The following is a 27,550-nucleotide window of genomic DNA, read 5'->3' as shown; positions in this document are numbered from 1 at the left end:
TGTGACAGACGAAATATATAAAAAAAAAATTAAATATTTAAAATATTTTACACATATACATGTCGTATGACAGATTATTATGGACTCCTTTTTTGAAAATATTTCCATAGTTTACTGAGGGAAAATCTGACCATCAAGCAGAAGTCCTCGAGCCCTGTGCCTTCTGTAGAAGCCCACGGCGCAGCGCGCGGTTTTTCTCCTCAAAACTGGGGGCACGTACGACCCCCGTCTCGGCTGGCCGCCCCGAGGGAAGGGGGCTCCACCGCCCCCCACAGCCCGCTCAGCGCCGTAGAGCTCCGGGGCGGCGCCAGGCCAGCCCCTCTCCCCGGTTACCACACGCAGTGACCCGGCGGGCCCCGCCGACCTGCAGCGGGCGGGAAAGCGGCCGCTCCCTACCGGCCCGGCCCGGCCCAGCCCGGCCCGTCCCGGCGGGGCCGGCCCGGCCGGAAGCTCCCCCCTCCCGGGGCGCAGGCAGCGCGGCCGCCGCAGGTGAGGCCGCCTGGGCGGGGCGGCGCAGGTGCAGATACCGGTGCCCAGGGCAGGGAGCGGGGGAAGCGTCGGGTGCTGCCGGGTCGGGCCCTCCCCCGCCCCGGCCACGCACATTCTGGCGGGACCGTGCCTTTTCCTCCGGCCGCCCTTCGGACTGCACGGCGGCTTCCTCTCGTCGGGCGAACGAGGGGCGGCCCAGCGGGGCCGGGGAGCGCCTGAGGCCGGGCCGAGCGCTAGCCATGTCGAGAAGCGCCGGCTCGGAGGGCGGGCGGCTCGGCAGGTCCCTGCTGCCCCGCGGGGGCAGCCCCGGCTCCCCGCTCCCTCGGGACGAGGAGCCGGGAGCCGTCTCCCCCTTGCCGCCGCCGCCCCCGCTCCCCCTGCAGCCTCCCTTCGGCCCCGACGCCTACCCCGGGGAGGGCAGCCCCGGCCCGAGGGGGCCGGCCGAGCTGAAGCCGGTCCGGCGGTTCATCCCGGACTCGTGGAAGAACTTCTTCAAGGGGAGGCGCGACCACGGCTCCAGCGCGGCCTCCGACATCAGGTACATCTCCGACGGGGTCGAATGCTCGCCGCCGCCCTCCCCGACCCCTCCGCAGCCGGTGCCCGGCTCGTACAAGGATCCCTACGGAGGATCGGGCGGGAGCTACAACTCGCGGAAGGAGGCCGAAGCCATGCTGCCTGGTGACCCCTTCGAGTCGCTGGAGCGCGGCGGTGCCAGCCGCCCGACGTACGGCGAGCAGGCCGAGGCCTACAACCAGCGGTACGCCTACATGAAGTCCTGGGCTGGCCTGCTCAGGATCCTCTGCGTGGCTGAGCTGCTGCTGGGCGCCGCCGTCTTCGCCTGCGTGACGGCCTACGTGCACAAGGATAACGAGTGGTACAACATGTTCGGGTACTCGCAGCCCTACGGCTACGGGGCCGGCAGTGCCTACGGAGGCTACTCCTACAGCGGGCCCAAAACGCCTTTCATCCTGGTGGTGGCGGGAATGGCGTGGATAGTCACGATAGTGCTGCTGGTGCTGGGCATGTCAATGTACTACCGGACTATCCTCCTCGATTCCAACTGGTGGCCCCTGACTGAGTTCGGGATCAACGTGGCCTTGTTCCTTCTGTACATGTCGGCTGCCATCGTGTATGTCAACGATACCAACCGAGGCGGGCTCTGCTATTACCAGTTGTTTAAGACACCGATAAATGCATCTTTTTGCCGGGTAGAGGGAGGTCAGACAGCAGCAATCATCTTCTTGTTTGTCACAGTGATCGTCTACCTAATTAGCGCGGTGGTTTCTCTAAAGTTGTGGAGGCATGAAGGAGCGAGGCGGCACAGGGAATTAATGGAGCGGGAGGTAAGTCATTAGCTGTCATTTGGTATCTGCTGGGTACAGTGTGATGGGGAGCAGTTGTAAGATCTTTCCGTGCCACAGGTGGAGTCATATCTGGTGTCTTCTCAGCAGCAGGTCCATATAGCCTTTGAGAGTGAACTTTCACTGCTCTTAACAATATTTAAGATTGCCAAATGAAAGGGTTTTTTAAGATGTCTGATCCAAATTCTTTGACTTTTTTTTTTTTTTTTTTTTTTTTAATTCACTTCAGTAAGGAGCTGGCTCTGTTGTCTTTGTAATAGTCAGCTCTCTTCCTGCGTCAGCTGATGAAGTACTTCCTGGTGTGTATTTTCCAAACAAAGGAAGAAATGAACAGTATGCTTGTTTGGCTGTTCGGTAGGGTTAGGCTTAAAGCCACCTAGCATTTATTTGAAACCTGCACTTTGAGCACATTAAGTGTTAGTGTGAATGACCATAAGAACCATGAAATACTTATTTTTACTTTGCAAGCAAAACTCCAAGCTACTTCTTTATGTCTTTTCAGTTTTGCTTCCAATAGGTATCAGAAAATAATAGCAATAACAGAGTTGGTGAGATTTTAATCAACTTCATCTTTTTCACATCAAGTATTTTGCATAGCTGCTGACCTTGCCCTTACGAGAGGCATTCAAAACTCGCCTGGTTAATGATAAACTGTCATAGGAGAGACTTACCGCTATCAGCTAGAGAATTCAAAGTCATTTGTGTAAAGCCTCTTCCATGTGAAAACACCACAGAAAAAAAAAAAAAAACATTTAAAAATTAATTTTTATGCTATGTTAAGTTTTTTTAACATATGTGAGACCTACATAAGCCTAAACTAAGGAAGGGTCAGCATTTAAGTGATTTTTAGAAGGAGACAGTTTGAAGTTGCATTTCCACTGCTTCGTGACTGTAGTCTCATTGGCAGCATTTTCATTTTAACGCTGGTTTCCATTCCACGATCTTACATAAAACTGGGACTCCCCTTTTGAAAAGTACATTGCAGATCTTTGATAAAAGTTTTTTTAACCAACTTTTAATATGTCCTGCAAGAATGAGGTGGTTGCTGGAATTATACAGAAGGTGTTCAGTCACTCTTCCCTGTTAACTATCCATGTTCTTTTATTCCAGTTACTTAATATTTCTCAAGGGAATGCTTCTTTAATATTGGTTAGCTCCAGACAGCGCTGTGCAAAATAGCTGCTGGTTGAGCTGCCTGTTAGTGCACTGTTGTGTTTTCTAGGCAATGAACTAGGCTGCGGAGTGTCAGTGAGTTAATACGGGCTGGAATGTGAGCTAATAAAGGAGACTGGGAAGTGGATGGAGTATTGCCTGCAAGCTGTTCCTTACAGCTGTGCTGTGGGAGATCCTGTTGTCACTCTGGCTTTTGGGTGGTTGTTACCATTCCACTGTTCTTAAACAGTCTTTAAAGCAATTGATCTGAAAATACTCCTTTTCTTAAATTTCTTCATACCTAAATATAAACTTAATTCTCTGTACAGCATGTTTTTTTAGAAAGTTTAGATTTTAAGAGTCTGTGCTTTTGCATACTATCTTTGCTGAAAATAAAACTTGCGGTTCTTTCCATTTTTCGACAGATGAAAACACAGTCCTCTTTTCCAGAAAACAAGGTAGGAAATATGAATTTATGTTTCTCTTTACTGGTATTTCCAAATGGCTGTTCTTTTTCTCGTGACCGTTTTGATTGACCTATCTATTTACTTATTTGTCTTGGAAGAGATTAGGTTTAATTATTTAAGGTAGTCTGGACAACATTCTCCTACCTAGAAGATTCGGAAGAAGCTTGTAAAGAAGTTACTACTAGTTAAACTAGATTATAAAATCTGATAAGTGCCTCTGTAAGTGCTCTACCCTCTTTTGTGAAGTGACAAGTTCTGTAGCATTTATCACAGAGTTTGGCAGACATGGCTATAACAGCAGGTCGTCTGATGCATTGTAGATTTTAGAGACTCTCTTTCCTCCTGGCTGTCTGCTTAATTTGGAGGAGAGCCAGTGGAAGCAAAGTGCACAGTGCTCCGTGAGTTGGGCTTGTTCCTGTGTTTCTGAGACTGCTCCAAAGACCTCCTTGCTGGTTTTGAAGTATCAGCAATTTTAGTGCATCTGCCACACAAAGATACAGTTGCATACACTGCAAAGATTGTTTAGGATCTTAACAGCAGCTATTGATGATTCCCAGAGAATTTATAGTGCATTTACAGTCTTAAATGTCTCCTGTTAGATACTGTGAATTTCCTACCACTGTTTTCTCTGTTGCTTTAGCACAGGATCAGGATCCTTTTTTCTGTATTCTAGCAAGACTCCATGTGCTTTTATTTCTGGATCAAGGGATAAATTGTGCAATAGGAAACAAGGGGAAAGAGAACTCCAGAGAACTGAGTGATTCCTGTTCATTCACGGATTAAATGGATATCCAAGGAAACTTCCTAAAGTTATTTTTTAAGACATACAAGACGAATCTTTCCAAGCCCCAAGAAGTATTTACCTGTCACTGGTACCACTGTTAAGACAAACTAAAGATGGGTACTGTGTGAGAAATATTACTGAAACTTTTAACTGATTTTCTAATTACAGTAAGGGTTGTAAGAAATATCTTTGATTTGCTTCTACTGCTGCTCAATACTTGTACCTCTGCCTTCAATTGAGGTGCGTATTTTGTGGTTTATGTCTATTGCATTTGAAGTAAAACTGACTTTATTAAGAACTCGTCTCTTTTTTTTTTTTTTTTTTTTTTTTTTTCCTTCTTTTAAAACAGTATGAAAGTCATGACAGGCCAAGAGAAGAGGTCACTTACAGGCAGCTTAAATCAGTGGAAAGAAAACCAGAACTACTTAATGGTCATATACCTGCAGGCCACATTCCTAAACCTATAGTGATGCCAGACTACTTGGCGTAAGTGACTTGACTTTGATGAACAAACTTAATGGAGAATATTTGTGTTATATTTTTCACTCAGCGTTTCTCATATATACACTCATGGTTTCTCTGCAATGCATGTGCTATGGGAACTCATAATTCTTTATTAAGTTAATGTTAAAAATAGAGAAGATGGGGGCTGGTATCAATGGCATAGAACCAGTGACATAAATAATCTTAAATTTTAAGAAAAGCCACACAAACTTCAAATGTTAAAGCAGAATGTTATAATTTAGTAAGTACAATAAGTGCCAAAAGGAACAGAAGACCACTATATGGGAAATTACTTGTCTTTTGAGGCCCTGAAATTTGGCTACTCTTGTACTTTCTAAGTGCTAAATCTATAACATGCTCCCTTTTAAAAGGTAGGTCTTTCCGTAGTGAAGTATGAGGTCATAAACTATTTTTTATACTATTTGCCATAGACTAGGGTGCAAACTGAGACACAGGAGGTTCCAGCTGAATATTAGGAAAATCTTTTTCACTGTGAGGGTTAGCACAGATTGCCCAGAGAGATTATGGAGTCTCCATCCTTGGAGATATTCAAAAGCCATCTGGATGTGGTCCTGGGCAGTCAGCTCTAGGTGGTCCTGCTTGAGCAGGTGACCTCCAGAGATCCCTTCCAACCTCAGCCATTCTGTGATCCTCTGATTCTGTGATTTCAATTCTTTACATACATGCAACTTTCAGCAGGTTATGAGATTAGTAAACAATACAGAAATACACTCTCAAGGTGAAAGGTCCATGTGTTTTTTTGAAGTCCTATCTCTAAAACTAGTCCTTGAATTTTTTTTTTTTTTTTTTTTCCTAAGGAAATACCCAGCAATACAAACAAATGAAATGCGAGACCGCTACAAAGCAGTATTCAATGATCAGTTTGCTGAGTATAAAGAACTGTCTGTGGAAGTTCATGCTGTATTGAAAAAGTTTGATGAGCTGGATGCATTGATGAGACAGCTTCCTCACCATCCTGAAAGCATATATGTAAGTAACTGTGAAATGGGCTCATGGAGAACAGGTGTGGTATTAGGCAGTTTCTGACTGTTTTTAGCTAGGGCACAATGTCTTGTAATGCTGACAGTAACTTGGTGGGAAAGTTACAACTTTCATGGATTGATCAAATGAGAATTCTACTTCTGACGAGTGTTTTGTAGAATTTACATGAAGATATGTAGCACACTCAAAGTATTTAAAAATGTATGGTCTCTCTCATTAGGAACAGGAGAGGATATCAAAAGTTCTGCAAGAATACAAGAAGAAGAAAAATGTGAGTGTGTTCAGCTTTACATTGCTAGTGAAACTAATGAATAGCAAAGAGCGTAAATGGCCAACACGTCTGACAGTAGGTACAATTCGCTAGGTCAGGGTATCCCTAGCTGCTGCAGGACTTTGTATATTTTGTCTTTTAAAACTCGCAAAGTTAGGACACAACCCGCTCCACTCATGTCAACAACCTGTTTTGAGAATAATGATCCCATAGCCAGATGCGGGGAAAAAAAAACCCAACAGTTAAGCATTTTCATCTTCTGAGAGTATGTCTCATTTCTTAGCATTCTGCCTTCAAAAGACTGGTTATATTCTGCATTCTAGTTCATTTATAAACTGGCACAGCCAACAAACAAGTTAACAACAGAAAACATAGTGTTACCCTTGAGAAGAAGTTTTGGGGTTTTTTTGTGGCACAGAACTTAGAGTCTCAAAAAGTAATTTTCAGTGCAATCCAAGGGGTTTCACTTTGTCATTTTTAAATCTGGGCAGTAAATGTGTACCTATGTTTCATTAAAAACATAATACATTAGAACTACTTTTTTAAATAAAATTCAAATTTTGCATCCATGTTAGTTAAACTTCATTGCTTTTTTGAGGGGAAGGATTTATTAGACATACCACAACACGCCTGTAAAGTCTAAATTATGTAGTAGGGTGTCATTTATATTTGCAAATTTCTGTTTAAAAACTGCTCTGTTTACAAAGTAACTGCAGTGTATAAAAGCAGAACCTCCTCCAGCCTTTCAGGAAGGATGGGGAAGCAGGAGATAAGAAATTGTGGCAAGAGAAGAAGAGTGTGATTTTTGGATAATATTTATATACTGTCCTTAATCAAGAACATAATAGACTATTCTTGGAAGAGTCTGAAAGTGTAATATATTCATGTAAAGTTTTTTTGTATTTTTGGCAGGATCCTGCATTTCTGGAGAAAAAGGAGCGTTGCGAATACCTTAAGAATAAGCTTTCTCACATAAAACAACGAATTCAGGACTACGATAAAGTTATGAATTGGAAAGTAGAAACTTAGCTGTACCTTCACTTTGTGGATACTATTTTCTATTTTTTAAATCGATATGCATATTTTGAAGTATTTATTTACTCTTGAAACAATACGCCTACGGGGATTACTTAATCACTGTGTCACTTATTTAGATGTTGTACATTACTGGTAGGTTTTGTATGCAGATCCAGTTTTAAATCAATGTAATGAAGTTATCAGGTAAGTCTAGAAAACCTGTGCTGACATTCTGCTTTTGTTAGACAGTACACAGCCTGGCCTCTTAAATATGCGTATTTTATTTGAAAATAATGTATCTGCAAACTTGCAAAGCTCCTGGGAGAAAGCAGTTCTAAATACCATGTCAAAAGTTTGCAGAGAAATGCCTTTAACAGTTTCAGATTTTACTTACAGGGGATATGTTAGTGATATCAGAAGGAGTTGAGCTGTTCTTTCTCGCTGGGGTTTAGTGGAGTGCTTAATCATGCTGAATAATTTTGGCAAGTCAAAAATTAGTTTAATAAGACTTTTATCTTGTATTTCCAAATGTTCTGCTGTATGTCAGAAATTATCTGGAATTTCACCAAAAAAAAAAGAGATGCAAAATGACTTCCTATTTAAGCAAAAATAGATAGTGGAGGGGGGGTGGGGGGTAGGAGGAGGCACGGGTTGCGTTGGGATTTTGTTGTTCGGTTTTCGGTTTGTTTGTTTGGTTTTTTTATTCCCCTCTTTAGAGGTGATGCAACAAATGTGTTCATGGGCCTAAACGAATAGAGGTACAGGATGAGACTCATGTTAGTATGCCATTAGTGTTGCTATAGGCCAATATGCTCTGCATACCTTTTCTGGGTCATCTTAATAGGAATCCCTGCGTTTAAAGGTAAAACACTTTATTCTTCATCAGCAAGTAAGAGGACTTTTTGTCTAAGCAGCAGCTGTTTCTGAACTTGGTATTCAAAGAGTAAGTACAGCAAAATTAATTCTCATCCAAAGTATAAATTACTAGTATCCTTTATAATGCCAGGTAAAATGTTTTAATAGACGTGCTTTCCAGAGCATACCTGCATAAATGCAATATACATTTGTGTTTTATCTTGGGGATATATGCTTGTATATGCAAATGTTTTCATAAGCCGGTAAATTTTCTCTCTGTATCCTTTTTCACATCTTAGTTTACTTTTTTTACTTAGTAAAATTGTTGGAAGTATTGATAGTTTCTTTGTACAGTTTTTTACAACTGCAATTTGTCTGCTCTGAAATATATTGTCATTTGGAAAAAAAACCCACCACTGTAGCCATGTTATTGTATTGCTTATAAAGGCATTTTGTTAGGAAAAAAGGTGCTCTGATTAACGTAATTTCAAATTTTTGTTAGCGATCATTTTTTCTTTAAAATAAAGTTTTCATCCTTTGCCTTAATTCTAAGGCAAGACATCAGGAGTGCTATTTCCAGTTCAGAACAGTGATGGTACCACCTCTGTTCTCCAGTACTGGAAATACATTAATACACCTCGCTCTGGCAGCTATATCCCTTCTAACTTTTGAGTCCTTATCATTCACACTGGACTCCTGAGGGCTACAAACCCACTTTCGTATTTCTAAAGTTGACATTCCAATTTTATCAGCCACTTAATTCCAAGACTTTTAGTGGATGAAGTAGATAACACAAGATACCATGCGAACACTGAGAGAATTGGAAAACTTGGTACCTCTTAATTGGAAAGCCTTCAGGCTTATCTACCTGGGAGGTGTCTCAATATTTTCATCAGTCGGAAATCAGATGACAGCTGGTGCTATCCCTTGTTCTCCCTCTTTTCAAGTGCCTCTCTCTCTGGTTCGAGTTTTTGTTCTTCTCAAAGAAGAGGAAACATCTCTACCTTATAAAGGAGCTGGGCCAAGTGTTTTATACCTATTGGGCTGTATGCTGTATACTTGTTAAACTTTTCTGTGTAAGAGAGGTCCTTGTCCAAATCCCTGTAATTTAAGTGACCCCTCACTGTACACTCGGGTTTCTCATCTTTTCTCAGTAGGAGTTCTGGGCATTGTGTCAGTACCAGGAGAAGAAGGATTAATCCACGTTTAAAAATAAACTACTTTTTATGAAGTGTTTAAAAGAAGCTGATTCTGATGTTTTCTTTGGAAGATTCACAGTCTGCACCCTTAATAGGCCTTCTCCCGTAGGACACTGAGATCCAGCTCTGGGCTCTGTTTGACAGTGGTCTGAGTTTCAGTCTCTGAGAAACTGGCTCCTGGCCCCTCAATGCCCACATAGCCTCTGCAGCACCGTCCTGCTTCTCCTTTCCTGCAAAGCTTCCCACAAGTGGGCTGGGAAAAGGAGACACCATGCCTGTGGCTGGAATGAGGAAATGAACCAAGCAGAGACAGCTGTGTGTGGAACACTCCGGTTTCCCAGCAAGGTGCCACAGGAGTGGATTTTCCAAAGGCTGGGGAGAGAAGATGTGTAAGAATTCTCCCTTCTGCCAGCCGTTTGGATTTCAAACAGGATTAGTGCAGTGCATGGCAGTGGGGTATGCTGATCATGGAGCCCCAGGAGAATGCATTTGCCTTCACAGCTCAGGAAGCCCAGGAGGGCAACACGTTGGGACCGTTACGGTAAATGACTTGCGCAGTCCTGGATCTGTCACGGACCTCAACACTGCTAAGCAGACACTTCCAGTGCATACAGCTGGTGAGCTGCTTTTGCTTTAACCTATCAGTGGTGGACTGAGAAGGGTCTTGTCAGCAGTACTCTGAACATGCCAAAGAAAAAAAAATTAGTCTAAGAAACATTTTTATCTCTCTGAGAGAGATTGATGAAATAAGAATGGATGGCTGGGAGTTGAAGCCAGTCAAATGCAGGACAGAAATTAGGAGGAAATTGAGTGAGAATTTGTCACAATCGGGATTATCAGGGAAAGTAGTCTTTTCATATCCTTAAAGAATAGATGGTAAACTCCAGACAAAACAAGTTATTAGATTATTATCACCTCAGTCTCTCTGTACAGTCTCTGTAGTCTCAACTCTGTGGATCCGCGTTATTGCACATGTAAACAGTCTGCTGTGTGGACTTACTGGTGTGTCTGGGCTTTTGCAGAAGGCACTTAACATTTATTTGAATCTTTCCAAGTAATATTGCCCTACATCAATGGGCGCACAGTGGGCAGGCAGGTGTCTGTCCGTCCTCAGACACCAAGTGCATGTACAAGAACTTTTATCCTCTTAGAAAGTGCCTGCCTGTCTCTGCAGATCAACAAAGGGAAATGTCCAAGAGTTACGGTTTCCCGGAATAGAATCATTTTCAAATTCGACTTGAATAACAAAGTAAAAGGGCTTTTCTGTTTTTTGTCTTGATAATCAGCTGGATAGCCTTGATCAAGATAACTGTGGCAACACCTGCATACCCTTTACTAATCTGTACATTTTTACAGAGCAGATAAAGCAGCACCTAATGACTGTGACCATTGCATTACAGGGTAGGGTGAACTAGCTTTCATTACAGTGTATCAACCAAAAATACTCCTGGCAATGAAAAACCTAATGGATTTGAAATTGTAGGAGCAGCTATCACTGTTTTGTTTATTAATCTCAAAATTATGGTGGTGTATGAAGCATTTGGGCAATCATAATCTACAAAATTATCATAAATCCTGCATTCCTGTCCAGCATTGAAATTCTTGGCGTTGGCAATAAAAAATATCCCCGTTCTGCAAGAAGTCTCATTTCTTTCTTCCACTAAAATTGTCAGCTTGCATTTTTCCATTTTGACGTTTTATAAATTGAACTTTTTCCTCCTCAAGAAAGGACACTATGTGACGTAATGGGGGTAGGTCAAACGACAAATTTATTTCAGTTCCTAGAAGCAAATTTTGACTTCTTAAACAGAAGAATTCCCTTTTTTCCACCTTCAGTAGTTTTTATTGCTTTCCTTTAAAATATCTTGTATTTTTCCCAGGTATGGTTTAATTGAAAGCTAATTACTTTCTCCTCTGTTTCTTCTGTTTTATAAATTGCCCCTGATAAATGCAACAAGCTAAAGGATACAGAAGTGGTAAGTTTTTCCCCACTCCTATTTAAGGAAATGTTACTACTGTTTAAATGTTTTCTTCCTCATTTATTGTCTTACTTGGATGCAGAGTGACACCCCTTAGAAACGGATGCTCGGCAGCTTTCCTGTAATTCAAGAGGTCAAACCCAGTCTTGACGTACTTCCACTGTATCCAGTAAAGTTATCTTTGCTCTGCAGAGAAATTGGCTAAAACTATCTCTAGCTTTATTGAGCTAATCCTGTGATGCTTATGAAATGGGAACTCTTGGTGACATCAGATGTTAAGTGCTGCTTGGAATTATTTTAGGTAGAAGGAAAACATGATGACGTAACATAAAAATACCTCAAACTAATTTGTTAGCTCTTCTTGTATTTTGATGTTAACCTGAAGCGATCTCAAACTCTTTCGGCACATGAAGGAGTAAACTTTTGTGTAACTGCATTTTCTTTTTGCTTGTGTTGTGGGAAAACAAACATTTGCAAGCTTTTAAAACTACATGTAATTTTCACTGTTAACAAAATAAATAATTTGAGACATTAGTACAGTTCTAGAACCTGCACTGTAATCCTGCTTAAATATAAATAAAGACCTTGTGGAATTACCAGAACATGTAAAATGGCTATGATGTATTCTTTCATCCTGAAAGATTGCCTGTTCCCTACTATTCCTAAATTTTGTGCAGTTTGTAGATGTCATTGGGTTTCTTCCTCTCTACCTATAAGTTAGTAGTTGCACTAATTTTCATTTTCTAGCACTGCATGTAGTATTCTGTTCTGGACATACACAAACATTTTGTCTAGCCATGGGTAAATTTTATGTAAATAATTATTTTTTCACAGCAGATTTCAGATCTTAGTAGTTTTGAATGTCTCATAGTTCTGATCCTGTTTTTCTATTAATAAGTTTGTTCTGCTAACAAACGTGTCTCTATTCCCTTGTACTCTTGTATTTGTGTTTTTTCCCTGCTGCCCTATTCCCACAACGGCCAATCCATCCTATTGGCAACCCTTTGTCACCACCTCATCTTCTCAAGCACTCTGACATTAATCCATACGACTGAAAATGGCTTTCTTGTATTTAAACAAATCATCCTCGAGGTTTAACAATGTGAACTAGTCGCTGTTGTAAACTCCTGAATGCAGGGATCATGTTGTGAGCTTGTTTGTCAGTTTCTGGGCATAGCAAAGTAGGGGTAGTAGAAGAAAACTACTGTCACAGTTAAATGTGGTTTATAGTCTTTACTACAGTAGTTGTGAAAGGTGATTCGTTAACATCTACAAATAGAACAGTGCATTTTCAGTGTGAGAAGTACAACCTGTTTTTTGCCTATGTATGAAGATAATCACAAGTGCTTCAGATTTCTTCTTTGGAGAGAACAATAAAAGCCCCTCCTGGACCTATGCACCAGCCAAAACCCCAGTATTTCTTCTTAAAACTGTGACTGGTGTTCTTCCTGATGCTTTCTTTTAGCATCTAGTCAGTTTTGTGTGTGCAAACAAAATATCTTGTTGCTCATTTTTGAAAAGCAAGTCAAAAGGAAAAGCAGTAGCTTCAGGAAGTTTTCATCTCTAAGCAGTCCCTACATTACAACATCTTCTAGTCTAGAGTTGTGGTATTTTATAGACCAAAAGTAAACTTTTTCAAAGTTGCATTAACATGTATGTTTCAAACTCGCCCAGCCCAGTATCTTGACCAGGTACCACTCTACTAATCAGTATTTCAAAATTTCTCTGCTGTAATCTGTAATGGTAAGAGTGTGGTATATGAACTGGAGTCCTTCTACCTTTCTGGCCACCTTTAAAAATAAATTGCGTAGTTGCAAATGACACAAACAGTGAAGTTAAAGATATCTGAAAAATGGAATGTACACAAAATTTAGCAAAGAACTACATTTCCTTTGGTCAGAACAATTAGCACACTCACTCAGTGGAATAGGAGGCATCCCGAGCCACTTTTTAAAAGCAATTGCCAGTGAGCTGTTCTCAGCTTTGCAGTGACCGTTTATTAAAATAAATGCCTAAGAAAGCTGCTGCAGCAAAACAAGAACCCGGCCACAAAGGGGCCATTCTGAATGCCATGAGATTATTCTGCGCATTTGCAAAAACTTGTATTACTCCACTACTCGTTTTGCTCCCGTGAGCACACTAAAACCACAGAAAATACATCCTGAGCTTTGCAGCAGTGAAGGGATGCCAAGTTCTGTGTTTCAGAACAGAGTTGGCGCAACGCGCCACGGGCGGCCCTGCGGCCGGACAGCTTCCCCCCCCACGACGGTCCCCGTCCCGCCGCGCGGTGAGACGGGACGGGGCGGGTGCGGCCTCAGAGCATTTTGACGCTCGGGACAAGTTAAACCCGGCATTAGCGGCGACAGCCACCGCGCCCCGCCGCGCTGCCTCCTGCGAGGGGACGCCAGACCCCGTGCTGCTGTCCAGTGCCACCTTTCCACCCCGGAACGATCGCTCCGCGGCTCGGGCCGGCAGCCGGAGGGCTTTTGGCGGCGCACCGAGGCGGAAGAGGGCGGGCGCCGGCGTTTCCGGGACGGCTGGGCCTGACCCCGAGCGCCGGCGGAGCGTGGGTCTGGTTGCCCTCAGCCATCCCGGTCGCCGGCGGCCCGCTTGAGGCCGGTGCCTCCTGACAGCCCCTTCAGCCGCCGTGCCGCACGGTAACGGGGCTTCCCTTCAGGCGGGAGCTGCCCCTCGCCAGCCAGCGCCGGCGGCTTTGGGTGCAGTCGGGAGCGCGGCCGCCGCGGAGATGGATGAGGAACCCGAGCGGACCAAGCGCTGGGAAGGAGGCTACGAGAGAACATGGTAGGCTCTCCTTTCCCCTTCGCACCGTCTGCCTGCCGAACTACGAGAAAAACCTCCCTTCTGCTCAATGACCATCTGTTTTGCCTAGGGAAATTCTGAAAGAAGACGAATCCGGATCGCTGAAAGCCACCATCGAGGACATTCTTTTCAAGGCCAAGAGGAAAAGGTATTCTGTGTTGCCAGATAATACTAGCTTCGTCGGTGGTGAGGACTCGCTCGTTCTGAAACTGGGGCCTCCCGGTAGAGTAAGCATGTCAGCACGCTGCGAACTATTTTTGTGTCCTAACCCCTCCAGAGCCCCAGGTGCGTGCTTCTTGCCAGCTGCTTATTAAGTGTACCAGAAAAAAAAAAATAGTAAAATTATTTTTTTTTCTCTTTAATCTTACGCCTGACTGTATACAGGCTAGGTACCCCAGACATATGCTAGCTAAAGAGATGAGGGTTCGACCTGGTGAAACACGGTGCAAAGCACTGCAATTGCAATTAGAGAAAGTCCTTCAGCATGCTTTTTAATGTACAGACCGTGCTTAAAGCTGGGTTTTGGTATCATGGCACCAGATTTCTGTTTCAAATGGACAGAAAAAAAATTGCTTGATAAAATCTAGATTTGTTTTGTTTCAGATTATGTTAAAATATTCAAATTTAGATAAAATTTTCGACTTCCTTTAAACCTGCTAGTAAGAAATAGGTTGTTTGTTTTCTGAGAGGCATGAAATCTGTTTGTAATTGAATTGTGGCTTTTCAGTGAAATAAGTATCTGTGGTTTGTTATTGCTTCATATTTGCCAGAAGTCCAGTAGTGGATTTGTTCTGGACTTCTGTTTTAGCAACCATTAATTCATTTATCTCACTTAAATCATTTCTTGTTTTATTAGACTTTATGAACATCATGGACAAGTTCGACTTGGAATGGTATGTTAATGTCTTAACTCTTGTCTGTCCTGAGACCAGAACTACTCTGGTAGAGGTGATATGCCAAATCTGAAATACACTTTTGCTGAATTAATATGCTTGAGACCAAAGCTTGCGTTTTACACCAAACCTTTTGTTTTGTTTTGAGAAAATATTCTTTGTTCATTGGTAGTGTGGGACATGAAGCGTAAGTTTTCATTAAGAGGTGGAGATTTGGCATGTTTGCTGTGTCAGGGTGCCTTTTGCAACAGCAGTCAGGTCACACACACTTGCACTGTCCTTTTTTCTTCATGTGAAAAATGGGCATAATTTGAATGAGTTGTAAGTAACCACATTACTTTATACAATGCTGAGGTCTTCAGAGGAAGAAGCGAAGGTGCAAATTATGCATGTTTTGTAGCTTATTGTGAGAGGAAAAGAACAGTGTGCATTTGTCAAGATAGTCTTTTTCTTCATTTTGAAGGAAAAGTGGAAAAAATGGATTGCTTTTTCAGTTGCTGTTGATTGCATAACTCAATATACTGAATTTTCCCTGTTTTAGGAACAAAGTAGTTGCTTCTTTAACTAAAGAGAATAATGAACAGTTGATTTCAATATCTGTTTTGTGAGTAACTATCACTTATGGTGATAATGCAGATGCGTCATCTTTACGTGGTTGTTGATGGATCAAGAACTATGGAGGACCAAGATTTAAAACCGAACAGACTTACTTGCACTTTGAAGGTATTTCTGTACTGAAAGTTTTATCATATTAATCCACAGTTTCTCTGTAAAAGAATGGCAATCTTCTGCGACTAGATTACTTACATAGCATCATCTCTAATCCCTGGGGGTTTTTTTGTCCTTGTTTCTGTTGCTAGTTTGTAATTGTCCTGTTTTTTTAATAATAAAATCTCTGTGACATTAGTTTGCCTTGCATAAGTACTTCTGTATAGTAAAAACACTTTTTAAGGACATAGTGTGGAAAGACACATGAGAAGTGTGTGGAAATTGAGCTGAAGTGTTTCCTGTGATAAGGGATGGAAGAAGAACAAACATGCTTTCGTTATATGTCTAGACTTTTTTTTTTTTTCCTTACAGTTGTGTTTTGATGAATTCTGGTTTGAATGGGTGCTAGACAGGAGCTGAATTGTATTTCTGCTTCAGACTGGAGGACTGGAACTGTACGCCTTTCACTATATGATCTTCTCTGTTAACACTAAGCATTGAAATGCTGGGTATTGATGATTTTGTACAGATCAGTGCTTTTTGGTGTATCTTAAACTTCCATTTGAACCAACAGTAATTTAGAACTTTTAACAGATGAAGTGAATAAAACGAGGTGTGGCTAGTTTCTGAAACTTACACTGCAGTGGGAACGTGGGAGGATGGAGCAGGACAAAAGGGCTACGGTGAAAGAAAGGAAGGGAAGGGCTCATTTCCCCCTTTTTTTCCCTCCAACTTTTTTTTTCTTTAAATGACACTGCAAGATATGCAAGTACCATCTACTTATATGTGGAATAGAACTGTATTTAGTTTTTGACAGTCTTAACTTTTCTTTATAGTTATTGGAATATTTTGTTGAAGAGTACTTTGACCAAAATCCTATTAGTCAGGTATGTATAACCATGCAAAAAACAAGTAACTGAGAACTATTATAAAGTTAGTTTTAGTTTTAACACTCTAGTAAACTGTTTTCAATTGATGTCTTCCTTCCCATCCCTTCTTCATCAGTCTGATGAACTTCTTGTTTCTGCCTGAACTAATGAAAATAAGAACCCGTCTATTCCCTTTATCTTAAACATAAATTCTAACACAGAAGACTTGCTTATATATATATATATTTTTTTTTTTTCTAGGTGTTTAGAATTTTAGGCTATTTATTTTTGTACCTTGTTTTAAAAGTACAGGAGACTCAAGAATGGATGTCAACTGATGCGTAGTGTTGTGCTTGTATACTTAAGTAATTCTGATCTGTAAAGAAGTATTAGGCAAATTACAGCAAAAATGTAAATCAACTTATTTTTAAACTTGCTAACAGTTTTGCCTTTTAATTTTTTTTTTTTCTCCTTTTCCAGATTGGGTTAATTGTAACCAAGAGTAAAAGAGCTGAAAAAATGACAGAACTCTCAGGTAGGGAGGTAATTTCTTTGGTTTTTTTAATTGGAGATCTGTTTTAATCTCTTACATTGACATAATCTACCTGCTGAAAGTGAAGTAGTGTTAACATAATATTTTTAATTTAGATGTGAATTATTGCAAGTTATCTGAAAACAGAGCCTTTATTTTGATCTCTTTTGATCTAGAATTGTCATCATGTGCTTGTTTGTGATCAAGCTTTATCCATATTGCAAATAAAAAATGTTTTGTTTCCCCTATAGTTAATTTCTCACTCTGTTTGTTAATTTTGTATTTTGACATTTGTGTGTCCTGTGAGATCTGACCAGATGTTGAGAAGCAAGGTTTCTTTGGTTCCTGCCTTCTGCCTCTAGCAATCCATGTGGCTTCAGAGATGAAGTCTTAACTTTTTCTCTTTATTCAGCTGTAAAACTGGAGGAACTTTACTGAGGAATTTGAGGATCAATCAATCCTTGAACAGTACTTTGAGGATACCAGAGGAAACTCAACTCTGTTTCTGTTGAAACACTTTGTGAGACACTTCACACTCATATTAAGTGCTTAATGATACGCAATAGTGATTTATTCTTCTTGACTTCTTAAAGTTTCTGAAAATTTGTGCCTGTAGAGTAAACGTTTTCCTGTTAATACATTGTTACATTGTTTTCTACATTCTGATCAAGAGTTCAGTTTTTAAGGAGAAACATAGAGTTACAAGTTACAGTTTGAAAACTGTTGTTGTATGAGTACTCTTCATTAAATATATTGTTTAAATACTTCGATTCTTTTAACTTATTATTTCAGGTGGATTGTTTTTTTCACTTACAGGTAACTCAAAAAAGCACATAACTGCTCTGAAGAAAGCAGTGGATATGAACTGCAGTGGAGAGCCATCTCTGTATAATTCCCTAAATTTGGCCATGCAGACTTTAAAGTTAGTATATACATTGAGGTTTTTTTGTTTTCATTGTCTTCCATAATCAATATAATGATGATTGTGGACATTTGGAGGAGCAGAGGCAGAGTTTTTTACAAGTAGCATCTTGCATTGTGCTGACCCTAGTCTTTAAAAGGCAGCTTTATCTCCTCTTACAATACAAACTGTCAAGAAGTTAAACACGCTAATAGTGTAGAATTTAGTTTTCTAACACAAAATGCTTCTATTTAGAGGTGTGCTGCTTATAAAAAGCAACAATATTTTTAAATGTATTAATGATTTTGTGTTGCATATGAGTATGGTGATGAAAGACCCTGCAATTATTTGTTACTAGAGGGCTAAGGTATGAGAGAGGGCAGAGTTAGGGGTTAATAATGATAAGAGAACAGGAGAAGAAATGGCACTGAATTATAATAATCTGGTGGGAGTTTTGGCATACTCTGGAAGGGTAAATTTTCAGATAGGATAGATTTTAAAAACTTTTTTTGTTATGTGAGATGTTGAGATGGGATAAACATTTCTGGAAGACTTAACAAGTAATTATAGCTAGAAACATTGACAGAAAAAAAAAGCTGATAGTCAATGTCATAAAAAATTATTTGAATGGCTGGTTGGAGGAGTTTCCCATTAAAAACTAGAAGTAGTTAAAAATAATGGATTTACACCTATAAACGATAAGAGATTTTTATTTTAAGAGTCAGGAAGACTTACTGCAGTGTTGCTAGTTTGAAGGTGAATTTTACCTGTGAGAGTATGGATAAGGAACAGGGATAACTTAAGCATTAGAGCAAACAATCAAGTAACAACTGCGCAATCAAATACCGTATTTTAGACACTGGAAAGGTTTGGCTTTTGGTTTGGCTTCTGGTGCTCAGTGAAGGATTTTACCACAGTCTTTTATAATTTTTAGGGAACTTCATATCACGTCATCTCTGGCTTAGAGTACAGAAGTAAATTAACTATATACTTTGTTTAGGCACATGCCAGGACATACAAGCAGAGAGGTTTTGGTAGTCTTCAGCAGTCTGACGACATGTGATCCAGCCAACATCTATGATCTAATTAAGGTACTGAAGTTGGACCCCTACATTGAACATCTAAGCTATTAGATAGACTAAAAAGACAGTTGCAGTGTCATCCCCAAATAATTTTCATTTAAAACTTTGAACCTTTTTACTGTTTCATTCTGCATATGAATTTGAGTATGCTTTCTTTTTCCATTTGAAGTGTTTAAAGGCAGTTAAGATCAGAGTGTCTGTCATCGGCCTAAGTGCTGAAGTTCGAGTTTGTACAGTACTTGCCCGAGAAACTGGTGGTATGTATCTGAAATTCCGTATTATACTACTAGTACAAGTTTAAAATCAAAATTAAGTAACTAATTTGTCATGAATTTATTAATGCATTTTTATATTTGAGGATTAATATTGTGTTGTGCTGGCAGAAAATTTAAGGGTTTCCCAAATCTAAGGAATACATAGTATTTACTGAAATTATTATCAGTTGGTAGCTGCATCTCCAGAGAGAAGAAATACATATGTTTTAAAACCTAGTGTTCCACATATAAAGCTATGTGATGTGAAACTTCACCATACTAATATAAGTTACTGCAGTGGTAACTCTTAGAGTATCATTCCTACAGTGTAATGTTGGAGAAAAAGCTATGGGCCTTCATATCTAATTAGACATTCTGGTGTCACTGATTTTAAAACTTGTCACTTTCAGTAGCATTAACAGGACTGGTTTTTTGGAACAGGGTTGGCTAAATTATTTTTTTACTTTGTTTTCTGTCATTTGGGGAATGTTTGTATTTCTTATCTGCTCATTATCTCAAAGTAAGGGATTTCTTTCTTCATGACAGGAACATACCATGTTATTTTAGATGAAAGTCATTATAAGGAACTGCTGATGCATCATGTTAGTCCTCCACCTGCCAGTTCAAGTTCTGAGTGCTCCCTTATTCGAATGGGTAGGATATGGTTTTGTTAAAGTTCTAGCACAAGACTTATGAATATTGTGTTTTTCTTTCTTTTCATTTTCTGTGTTAAAGCCATACAAACAGTATGGCTTAGTAAAGACATTGCACAATTGTTTTTTTTTTATTTTAACTTTCATTTTGCTGAGTAGATATCAGTTTTCTTGATGTTTTTCCTGCAAAGTAGTCAATTTTTAAATAAAGTTAAGAATTACAACAAATAAGACAAATTATTCAACTGCAGTTGGAAACAATAAATTGGAATTATATTGCTTGTACAATAATTGGTGTAAATGTAATACTTAGAAATGAAGGTTGAAAAACTATTTTGTTTCTCCCTCTGTTTTTTTTTTCCCCGCAGGAGGCAACTGTTGTAAGCTTAATTGCCTGTAAAAGCCATCTGTTTGTCCATGTAGTACATGTTTGTTAGGAGCACTGTTGTGGTGTTCTTTCAACAAATGAATTAGGTACCTTTTCTTCTCCTGATGTATTTCTCAATAAATTTAAGCCTGGAGTTAAACCAGAATAAGAACTCAAATGCCGCAAATTACAGCATTGATTTTTCACTTTCATCCACCTGTTTTCACAATAAGAATGTATGTATTTTATGTGTAGATTTGAATACTGAAGAGATTTACTTGTTATAGTTAAAGCCTGAGCAGCAGTCAGAAAAATTAACTGGTCTTCTGACATGAGCTGTAAAAAAATAAGTGGTAGAAAGAATGGTATCTGTTACAGCCTCCATAAAGTGATATAGTCTTATCTGTCATATACTGCACTTGGAAGGTGAATATACACTTGGTGTCTGCATATAAAAATACTTTCCCCTTAATTAGAAACCATTGTTCAAGTGAAGATTCATGTAGTGCTCTTTCTGCTTTCCTGCCATTGCACATAATTTTGTTTTTAGCTGTTCTTCAGAAATGGAATTCCAATGAGCTTCAGTTAATATGAAGTCTACGAAAAGAATTTTTTTCAGTTGGGAGAACTACAATGAGGAATTTGTTGGTGGATGTAGGTAGAGACCTTTATGAAGAATTTGATACCTAGTAAGAGTGTATTAGTTCTCCTATAATAATAAAAAAGAGAGAGCCCATAATGTTTAGAATAATCTTTGAAATTCTTCGTTGAAGTAAGAAACTGAACGATTACTTACATGTTTAAAATTGGTAATATGAGATGTTTTTCTCTTTAGGTTTTCCTCAGCATACAATCGCTTCTCTATCTGATCAAGATGCGAAGCCATCCTTTAGCATGGCGTAAGTAGAGCTTATTAGAATTCGGTGAACTGATTAGAATTCAATGATGGATAGTTGTATTTAGAAAATCTGCTTTTCCTTGAAAATATTGCAAAGTAACATGAAAAAAATAGTAAGTAATGTCTTGTGACTTCTCAGTACAAATTTTATTTCCATTTGCACATCGAGTATGTGGCCATAGTTACCTCTGTTAAATATGCTTTTTAAAATTTACGTTTAAAATTTTTTTGAGGTAAATGGCTTTTAATTGTGTTGTGCAGTGATTAGAACACAAGTGTGCTAGAAGGTATTAAAGTAATTACTACTAATTTTACTTGCATTTCTTGATTCAAGTATTTTTACGATTATGAAGATAATTATGAGGATGAAGGGTATTTTTAATATATTTACTAATATGACTTTAAAGGGAAGTTTAAAATAGAGGCCTCGTTTGATTAGCGTGCCGGTGCTCTTCTGCTGAAAGGAATCCATTTCCAGGGATGATAGGAGAGTTTGAATTTTCAGAAGGAAACAGTGTCTGCTGTTTGAAAGAATTAAGTACTAATGTGCGTCTTAAAGTCAATACAGAATATTTGTATGTGTGTAAGTAGAAACACTAATGCTGTTATCTTTCATAACTTTATTTTTTTAAAGATGTGTTTGGTTTCTTTATGTGGAAAACTTGGTTGGTTCTGTTTCTGTGGTAAAATGTGGTTACTGATCTCTCACCCTATCAATTGCTTTCTGACACTTCCATACATGTGGAACCATTGCATGGAAGCTACTGAAACTTTTAAAACTGTTTGCTGTGAGAAATATGTAGTATTTGTAGTTATGTAGTATTATGGTGTTATTTCTTAGGTATTAAATTGTCTCTCTCTGCTCTAGGCAATTGGAAAACAACAGTGAGCCGGGTCTTACACTGGGGGGATATTTCTGTCCCCAGTGCAGAGCCAAATACTGTGAACTTCCTGTAGAATGCAAAATCTGTGGTGAGTAGCAAGAAAAGGTGAGCAGGTGTGTTAGTGGTAAGAGAGTTAAAGGGTAGAAAAATTAAACTAAGAAAGTAAAAGCCAGCTCATCTTTAAGAAGCCTGCATTCCTGTGTCCTCGGATATCAGCTTCGTATAATGGACTTTCAGGACTATACCTGTAACAGTAAAGGTGAATCATATTCCCTAGTATGACGTTATATACTAAAAGCCCCAAAGCAAAGCAGGGGAAGAATGGACATTCACGTATGAAATGATAACGATTTTCTCAAGAATCCTAATTTAACAGACACACCAATGTTTCAGACTTCTCAATGCAAGACCATGAAGATAAAGAGTGCTTTGGAGTAAAAGGACAGAAGTATCCCCTCACCTCTGGGAGTATGTGGGTGAAAGGTTTAAAAGTTGAACCCAAGGGCAGGCTTCACAGTGACACGTGAAAGGCTATAGCGTTGTAAATGGAAGCCCTTCAGTCTTGGAAATGTTAATAGACTGTGCAACCAGTGGTGCCTCCATCCTGCTTAATGAGGGCAGGAGGGAGGATTGGCATTTCTTACAGTATTAATATTGTGTGAGTGACAGCTGTCTTTCTGTTATCTTCTACAGGCATATGACTAAAACATGCTCGATATTATCAAGATGCATGTATTTGTCAACAGGATGAAATAATTCTAGTTTCAGGTCACCTTATCCTAGTTTCATGCCAAGGTTTTCATATCAGCATGAATTTCATTTCAGCAAGGTAACAGTGTAACTTGAGAAATCCTTTATATGGGCAACAGCTTCTCCACAGCTGTAGCAGTCAGCAGAAGAAGAGCTTGGAAGTTTTATGCTCCTTGTGAGTGAGCGATGAAGAAGTTTGTGCCAGACTACGCCCCAGCTAACACTAGCCTGTTGTCATCGTTTAACCTCAGCTGGTAACTAAGCACCACACAGCCGCTCACTCACTGCCCCCTGGTGGGATAGGGGAGAGAATCAGAAGGATAAAAGTGAGAAAACTCATGGGCTGAGATAAAGACAGTTTAATAGGTAACAGAAAAGCCATGCACACAAGCCAAGCAAAGTATGGAATTCATTCGCTACTTGTCAGCAGCTATCTCCAGGAAAACAGGTCTCCATCATGTGTAACAGATGCTTGAGAAGACAGATGCCATAACGCGGAATATCCTCCCCTGTCCACCTTCTTCCCTCAGTTTTTATTGCAGAGCACAACATCATATGGTATGGAATGTCCCTTTGGTCAGTTGGGGTCAGCTGTCCCAGCTCTTTCCCCCCCTAGCATCTTGTGCACCCCCAGTCCACTCACTGGAGGGGTGCTGTGAGGCAGAAAAGGCCTTGACTCTGTGTAAGCATGGCTCAGCAGTAACTAAAACATCCCTGTGTTATCAACATGTTTCCAGCACAGATCCAAAACGTAGCCTCCTACAAGTTAGTAACTCTATCCCCGCCAAAACCAGCAGACCTGTGTTGGCTTAAACGGGGCTATGGTGTGGCTTCAGCAGTATTATAGTAGGCTACAGTAGAGCTTTCTGGCTGGGCACCATTTTAACCTGTGATGTGAAACAGCAGAACCATCATTGCCAAAGAGGAGGTGTGCATTTATATTTAATTAGAAGACTCTTCTATGGTTGCATTTTGTTTATGGCATGATGTCATAGTTTAGCCCTGCTTGGGACCAAACTACGCAGTCTTTCTCTCCCTCCCACGACCCTCTGAGGGAATGCAAGGGGGAGATGATACAAGAAAAAGGCTCAAGGTTTGAGATAAGGACAGGGAGAAATTCTTAAAGTTACCATTAGGGGCAAAACAGACTCAACCTGGGGAAAACTATTTGTTTATTATTAAAACCATGAGAAAGAAAACAAAGTAACTTCCCCTCCACCCTTCCGTCTCCCAGGCTTAACATCATCTTGACCTCCTTCCCCCCACCCGCCCCTGCACAGGGGGGACGAGGGAATGGGGGTCAGTTCATCACGTGTCACTTTACGCTGCTCCTCTGGGGAAAGAACTCCTCACATTCCTCCCCTGCTCCACCGTGGGGTCCCTCCCATGGGCTGCAGTCCTTCATAAACTGCTCCAGCGTGGGTCACTTCTGTACAAGGTGCAGTCTCTACAGAACAGCTGCCCCAGCACAGGCCCTCCACGGGCCACAGCCGCCTTCTGGCATCCACCTGCCCCAGCGTGGGGTCCTCCGCGGGCTGCAGGGGGATCTCTGCTCCTGCGGGGGCCTCCTGGGCTGCAGGGGCACAGCCGGCCTCACCAGGGGCTGCACCACGGGCTGCAGGGGAATCTCTGCCCGCAGCACCATTGCTGCTCCCCCTCCTCCCTCACTCACCTTGGCGCCTGCAGCCGCTCCTCTCACAAGAAATCCTTCACAATGGGCTCAGGCAGACGCCTCTCCGGTTCCCTTCACAGCTCCTCTCCACTTCTTGCAGCCGGGCCGGGCCCAGTTGGGCCCAGGCGGCCGCCCGGCGGGAGACCAGAGGGTGAGGGCTGCAAGGCCCGCAAGGCTCGCACCTCCCGCTCTCTGCCCCAACTCAGCTGCTTCACATCTTCACTTCCTTTTTTTTTTTTTTTTTTCCTTTTTCCCCCTTGTTAAATACCTTATTGCACAGGCGTTATCATGGAACATTCTGCTACCAATTGGCCGGGCCCTGGCCTGCAGCGGGTCCGCCCTAGGCCCAGCCGAGTCCACTGGACAAAGGGGAAACTTCTAGAAGGTTCTTACAGGAGCTGTAACTGTAGCCCCCCCTCACTAAATAAAACCAAGACACATGAGGATTAAAAACTGTACATTGTAAATGTACTTCTAAAGACAAGTTAAAATTTCATTAGAAATTTGGGTAATTTACTTATTCTTTGTATTTAATTCTTGAAAGGATTATAGGTTTGTATTATGAAAGCTAACAAATAATGTTACGGTTTTTATTTCTTAAAAGCTGTGAACAACTGAGTGATTAAAAAATATTTTCATTTTTGCTTTGTTTAATACAGAAAAGCTTTTCAGTAAGTCCTCTCTTGTAATAATTTTTGTGTCTCTTTTTTTGCAGGTCTTACATTAGTGTCTGCACCTCACCTGGCTCGATCTTACCATCACTTGTTTCCATTGGATGCCTTTCAGGAAGTTCCTTTGGAAGAATATCAGGGGGAACGGTATGCAAGTCATGTTTGTGATAATAAGTATACTTGTGGACCCTGTAATTTTTTTATCATGAAAGTAAGAATAGCTCACAGGAGCTGCTTTGCTGCTGGAGACATGTTTGGGTGTTTTGGGGCACCTCTGGCAATAGGAAATATTTGTAGTTCCCATTAACAGTTATCCTGTGTTTTCAGCTGAATAGCTGAAAAAATTGCTGTAAATTGTTACTATGCGTGAGATGTTTTTTAAACACCATTTTACACCATCCTGACATCTTTTTCAGTTAAAATACACAATTTTGCTTTTAGGTGTTGTCAAGGCTGCCAGGGAGAAATGAAGGATCAAAATGTAAGTATGTTGAACTGCATTGGAATTTGCATTGAGGAGTGTCAGAAGTAGAGATGATCCTTTAGTATAATCTTATAAAGACCAGAAAATATTTGTGGAAGTTTATCTCATGGTTAACTAGAGTTCTCTGTTATGGAGTCATGCCTTTTAGACTGCAAAGGCTATACAAGCTTGGTAAGGGACTCGCTAGAGAGTTGCCTAAGTAAGCTTCCCCTCTTAGCCATTTGGAAGTACTTACTGTGACTCAAGGATGCCCTTTGGACATACTTGCTGTTAGAAATTTTAATTCAGTTGGGTTTCTGTGATGTAAGCAATATATTTAGTCTATTTACAGTCTTGATGACACAACTGTTGCCCTGCTGTAGTACTGTGATGGTGATAATTTTTTTCTAATTTGTCTGATGTCTTTTTCTATCTTTTCCACACAGGTTTACATATGTAAAGTGTGTCAGAATGCCTTTTGCGTGGAATGCGATATGTTTATTCATGATTCTCTGCACTGCTGTCCTGGCTGTATTCACGAGCACCCTGCTCCGCTATCTGTATGATTCTTTTTACAAATTGAATCTATGTCATTCTTGCATAAATCTATTTTGTTTATTCAGCTGTAGCTTTCACAGAGGCACCTCAAAACAAGAAGGACCGAGATGATGACATAAGGATGAACACTGGCTTGGGAGCAAACTTTTAATTTTTACCTAATGTATTAATGATTTTGTTACTGTTAATATATTCCTGATTTTTCTGTGCCTGATTTATTTTCCTTGTTCTCGACTGAAAAGCTCTGGCTTTTTCTCAGTGTTATTGTGGGTAACATGTATATTTGTAAATGTGCAAGTGATAAAACTGGTTTGTATGATAATGCAGCAATTCATCTTTGTTTCATGATTTGTTCAAAAAATAAGCCCTGGTAATATATTTTATATATCAATTTGTTATAAGCTCTTGGTTTTGCTGAATGGTGTAGTTCTATATATCAAAGTATTTTTTGTAAGAATTTAACAAGGATGTTTTGCCCAATTAGTTGGGGGACATTTCAAATATTAATTTTGGTTATTGTAGCTATTCACTTTCAAATACAACTGTTAAAAATGTGCTGAAAACACGTTTTAATGGTACAACGTCAAAAGTAACTGAATTCTATCACTTTTGTGTCTGTAGTTGTGTGGTAACTCAGTCACTGGTGTATCTGGCTTAATTTTTAAAATTGTGAGCTTTGTTGTCAGATTAGGAACAGCGATAATCAAATGTAGCCACTGAATCTTAAAAGTGCAAACAAAAAAGCAAAACCCTTAAGTTAGGGTTAACTTATCTTAAGTTAGTTCCCTGACTTTCATACTCACCATATATAAACAATACATCCTGTTCTTCAGTTTTCACAGGGAGTCTTCATTTAAATTCCTTTAAATACAGAAATTTTCTGTTGTTAACATAGCTCCTTCTGTGCCTTTTCTACTATCTATGACTGCAGGCTGGCTAGAAGGCTGTAATTCTACTGTTTTGGCAGGAAAATTACTGTTTCAGCATCTGTGTTTCATTTTGTGCCAAGTCAAACAATCCGTATAAACCCTTTGAGCTATCAGGTGATTGCAGTGGCTGTTACTGTAAGGGTGTCCTAAAAACTAGCAGAAAAAAGGACATGTTCCTGAGTTTTGGGGTGGTCTAGTAGGCCATTCCAAACGAAAGGAATACTTTAACATTCTGGCTCTTAGATATTCTGATAGTGGTGACAGCTTCATGACAGGACACTTTCTGGTAATATTTTCATCTTCACAATCAGCATTTCCTAATGGAAAAAAATGTTTTGTCAAAACATTTTAAATCTTTTCTAACCTAGCTTTTTCTCTTGCTAGATACCAAAATAACATACTTGGAATAAAAGCTGTGTAGAAGTTCTGGCTGTATAGTCCATTATCCGCTTGTGATCTGAGTAATAATTTGTCTTGCACTTTTCATAGAATCATAGAATAGTTAGAGTTGGAAGGGACCTTCAACGGTCATCTAGTCCAACCCCCCTGCAAGAAGCAGGGACATC

The 27,550-nt window shown here is 40.3% G+C and overlaps 2 protein-coding genes across 2 annotated transcripts; both read left to right on the top strand.

Moving 5' to 3' along the window:
* Positions 1 to 431: 431 nt before the first annotated feature.
* On the top strand, positions 432 to 11,668 carry MARVELD2 (MARVEL domain containing 2). Its single transcript, XM_010116638.2, has 6 exons — positions 432 to 1,832; positions 3,428 to 3,460; positions 4,603 to 4,739; positions 5,576 to 5,747; positions 5,980 to 6,030; positions 6,943 to 11,668. The coding sequence occupies exons 1-6, from the start codon at positions 729 to 731 to the stop codon at positions 7,057 to 7,059; spliced, it is 1,614 nt and encodes a 537-aa protein (XP_010114940.2). The 5' UTR covers positions 432 to 728; the 3' UTR covers positions 7,060 to 11,668.
* Positions 11,669 to 13,607: 1,939 nt separating this feature from the next.
* GTF2H2 (general transcription factor IIH subunit 2) lies at positions 13,608 to 27,411 on the top strand. Its single transcript, XM_086770521.1, has 15 exons — positions 13,608 to 13,882; positions 13,971 to 14,048; positions 14,757 to 14,793; positions 15,430 to 15,516; positions 16,338 to 16,388; positions 16,851 to 16,905; positions 17,719 to 17,824; positions 18,804 to 18,894; positions 19,055 to 19,142; positions 19,686 to 19,793; positions 20,995 to 21,058; positions 21,926 to 22,029; positions 25,079 to 25,181; positions 25,476 to 25,515; positions 25,944 to 27,411. The coding sequence occupies exons 1-15, from the start codon at positions 13,827 to 13,829 to the stop codon at positions 26,061 to 26,063; spliced, it is 1,188 nt and encodes a 395-aa protein (XP_086626647.1). The 5' UTR covers positions 13,608 to 13,826; the 3' UTR covers positions 26,064 to 27,411.
* The last annotated feature ends 139 nt before the right edge of the window (positions 27,412 to 27,550 follow it).

This window comes from Chlamydotis macqueenii, chromosome Z (assembly GCF_036417535.1).
Source record: "Chlamydotis macqueenii isolate bChlMac1 chromosome Z, bChlMac1.mat, whole genome shotgun sequence".
NCBI classification, from domain to species: domain Eukaryota; kingdom Metazoa; phylum Chordata; class Aves; order Otidiformes; family Otididae; genus Chlamydotis; species Chlamydotis macqueenii.
This window is presented reverse-complemented; position numbering and strand designations above follow the sequence as displayed.

Bases quoted from the DNA above. Each gene is read 5' to 3' on its own strand.
- MARVELD2 (XM_010116638.2), top strand. From the start codon at position 729: ATGTCGAGAAGCGCCGGCTCGGAGGGCGGGCGGCTCGGCAGGTCCCTG. The intron at 1,833-3,427 runs GTAAGTCATTAG...ATTTTTCGACAG, and splicing joins GGGAATTAATGGAGCGGGAG to ATGAAAACACAGTCCTCTTT. The intron at 4,740-5,575 runs GTAAGTGACTTG...TTTTTTCCTAAG, and splicing joins GTGATGCCAGACTACTTGGC to GAAATACCCAGCAATACAAA.
- GTF2H2 (XM_086770521.1), top strand. From the start codon at position 13,827: ATGGATGAGGAACCCGAGCGGACCAAGCGCTGGGAAGGAGGCTACGAG. The intron at 15,517-16,337 runs GTATTTCTGTAC...TTTTCTTTATAG, and splicing joins GACTTACTTGCACTTTGAAG to TTATTGGAATATTTTGTTGA. The intron at 25,516-25,943 runs GTAAGTATGTTG...TTTTCCACACAG, and splicing joins GAGAAATGAAGGATCAAAAT to GTTTACATATGTAAAGTGTG.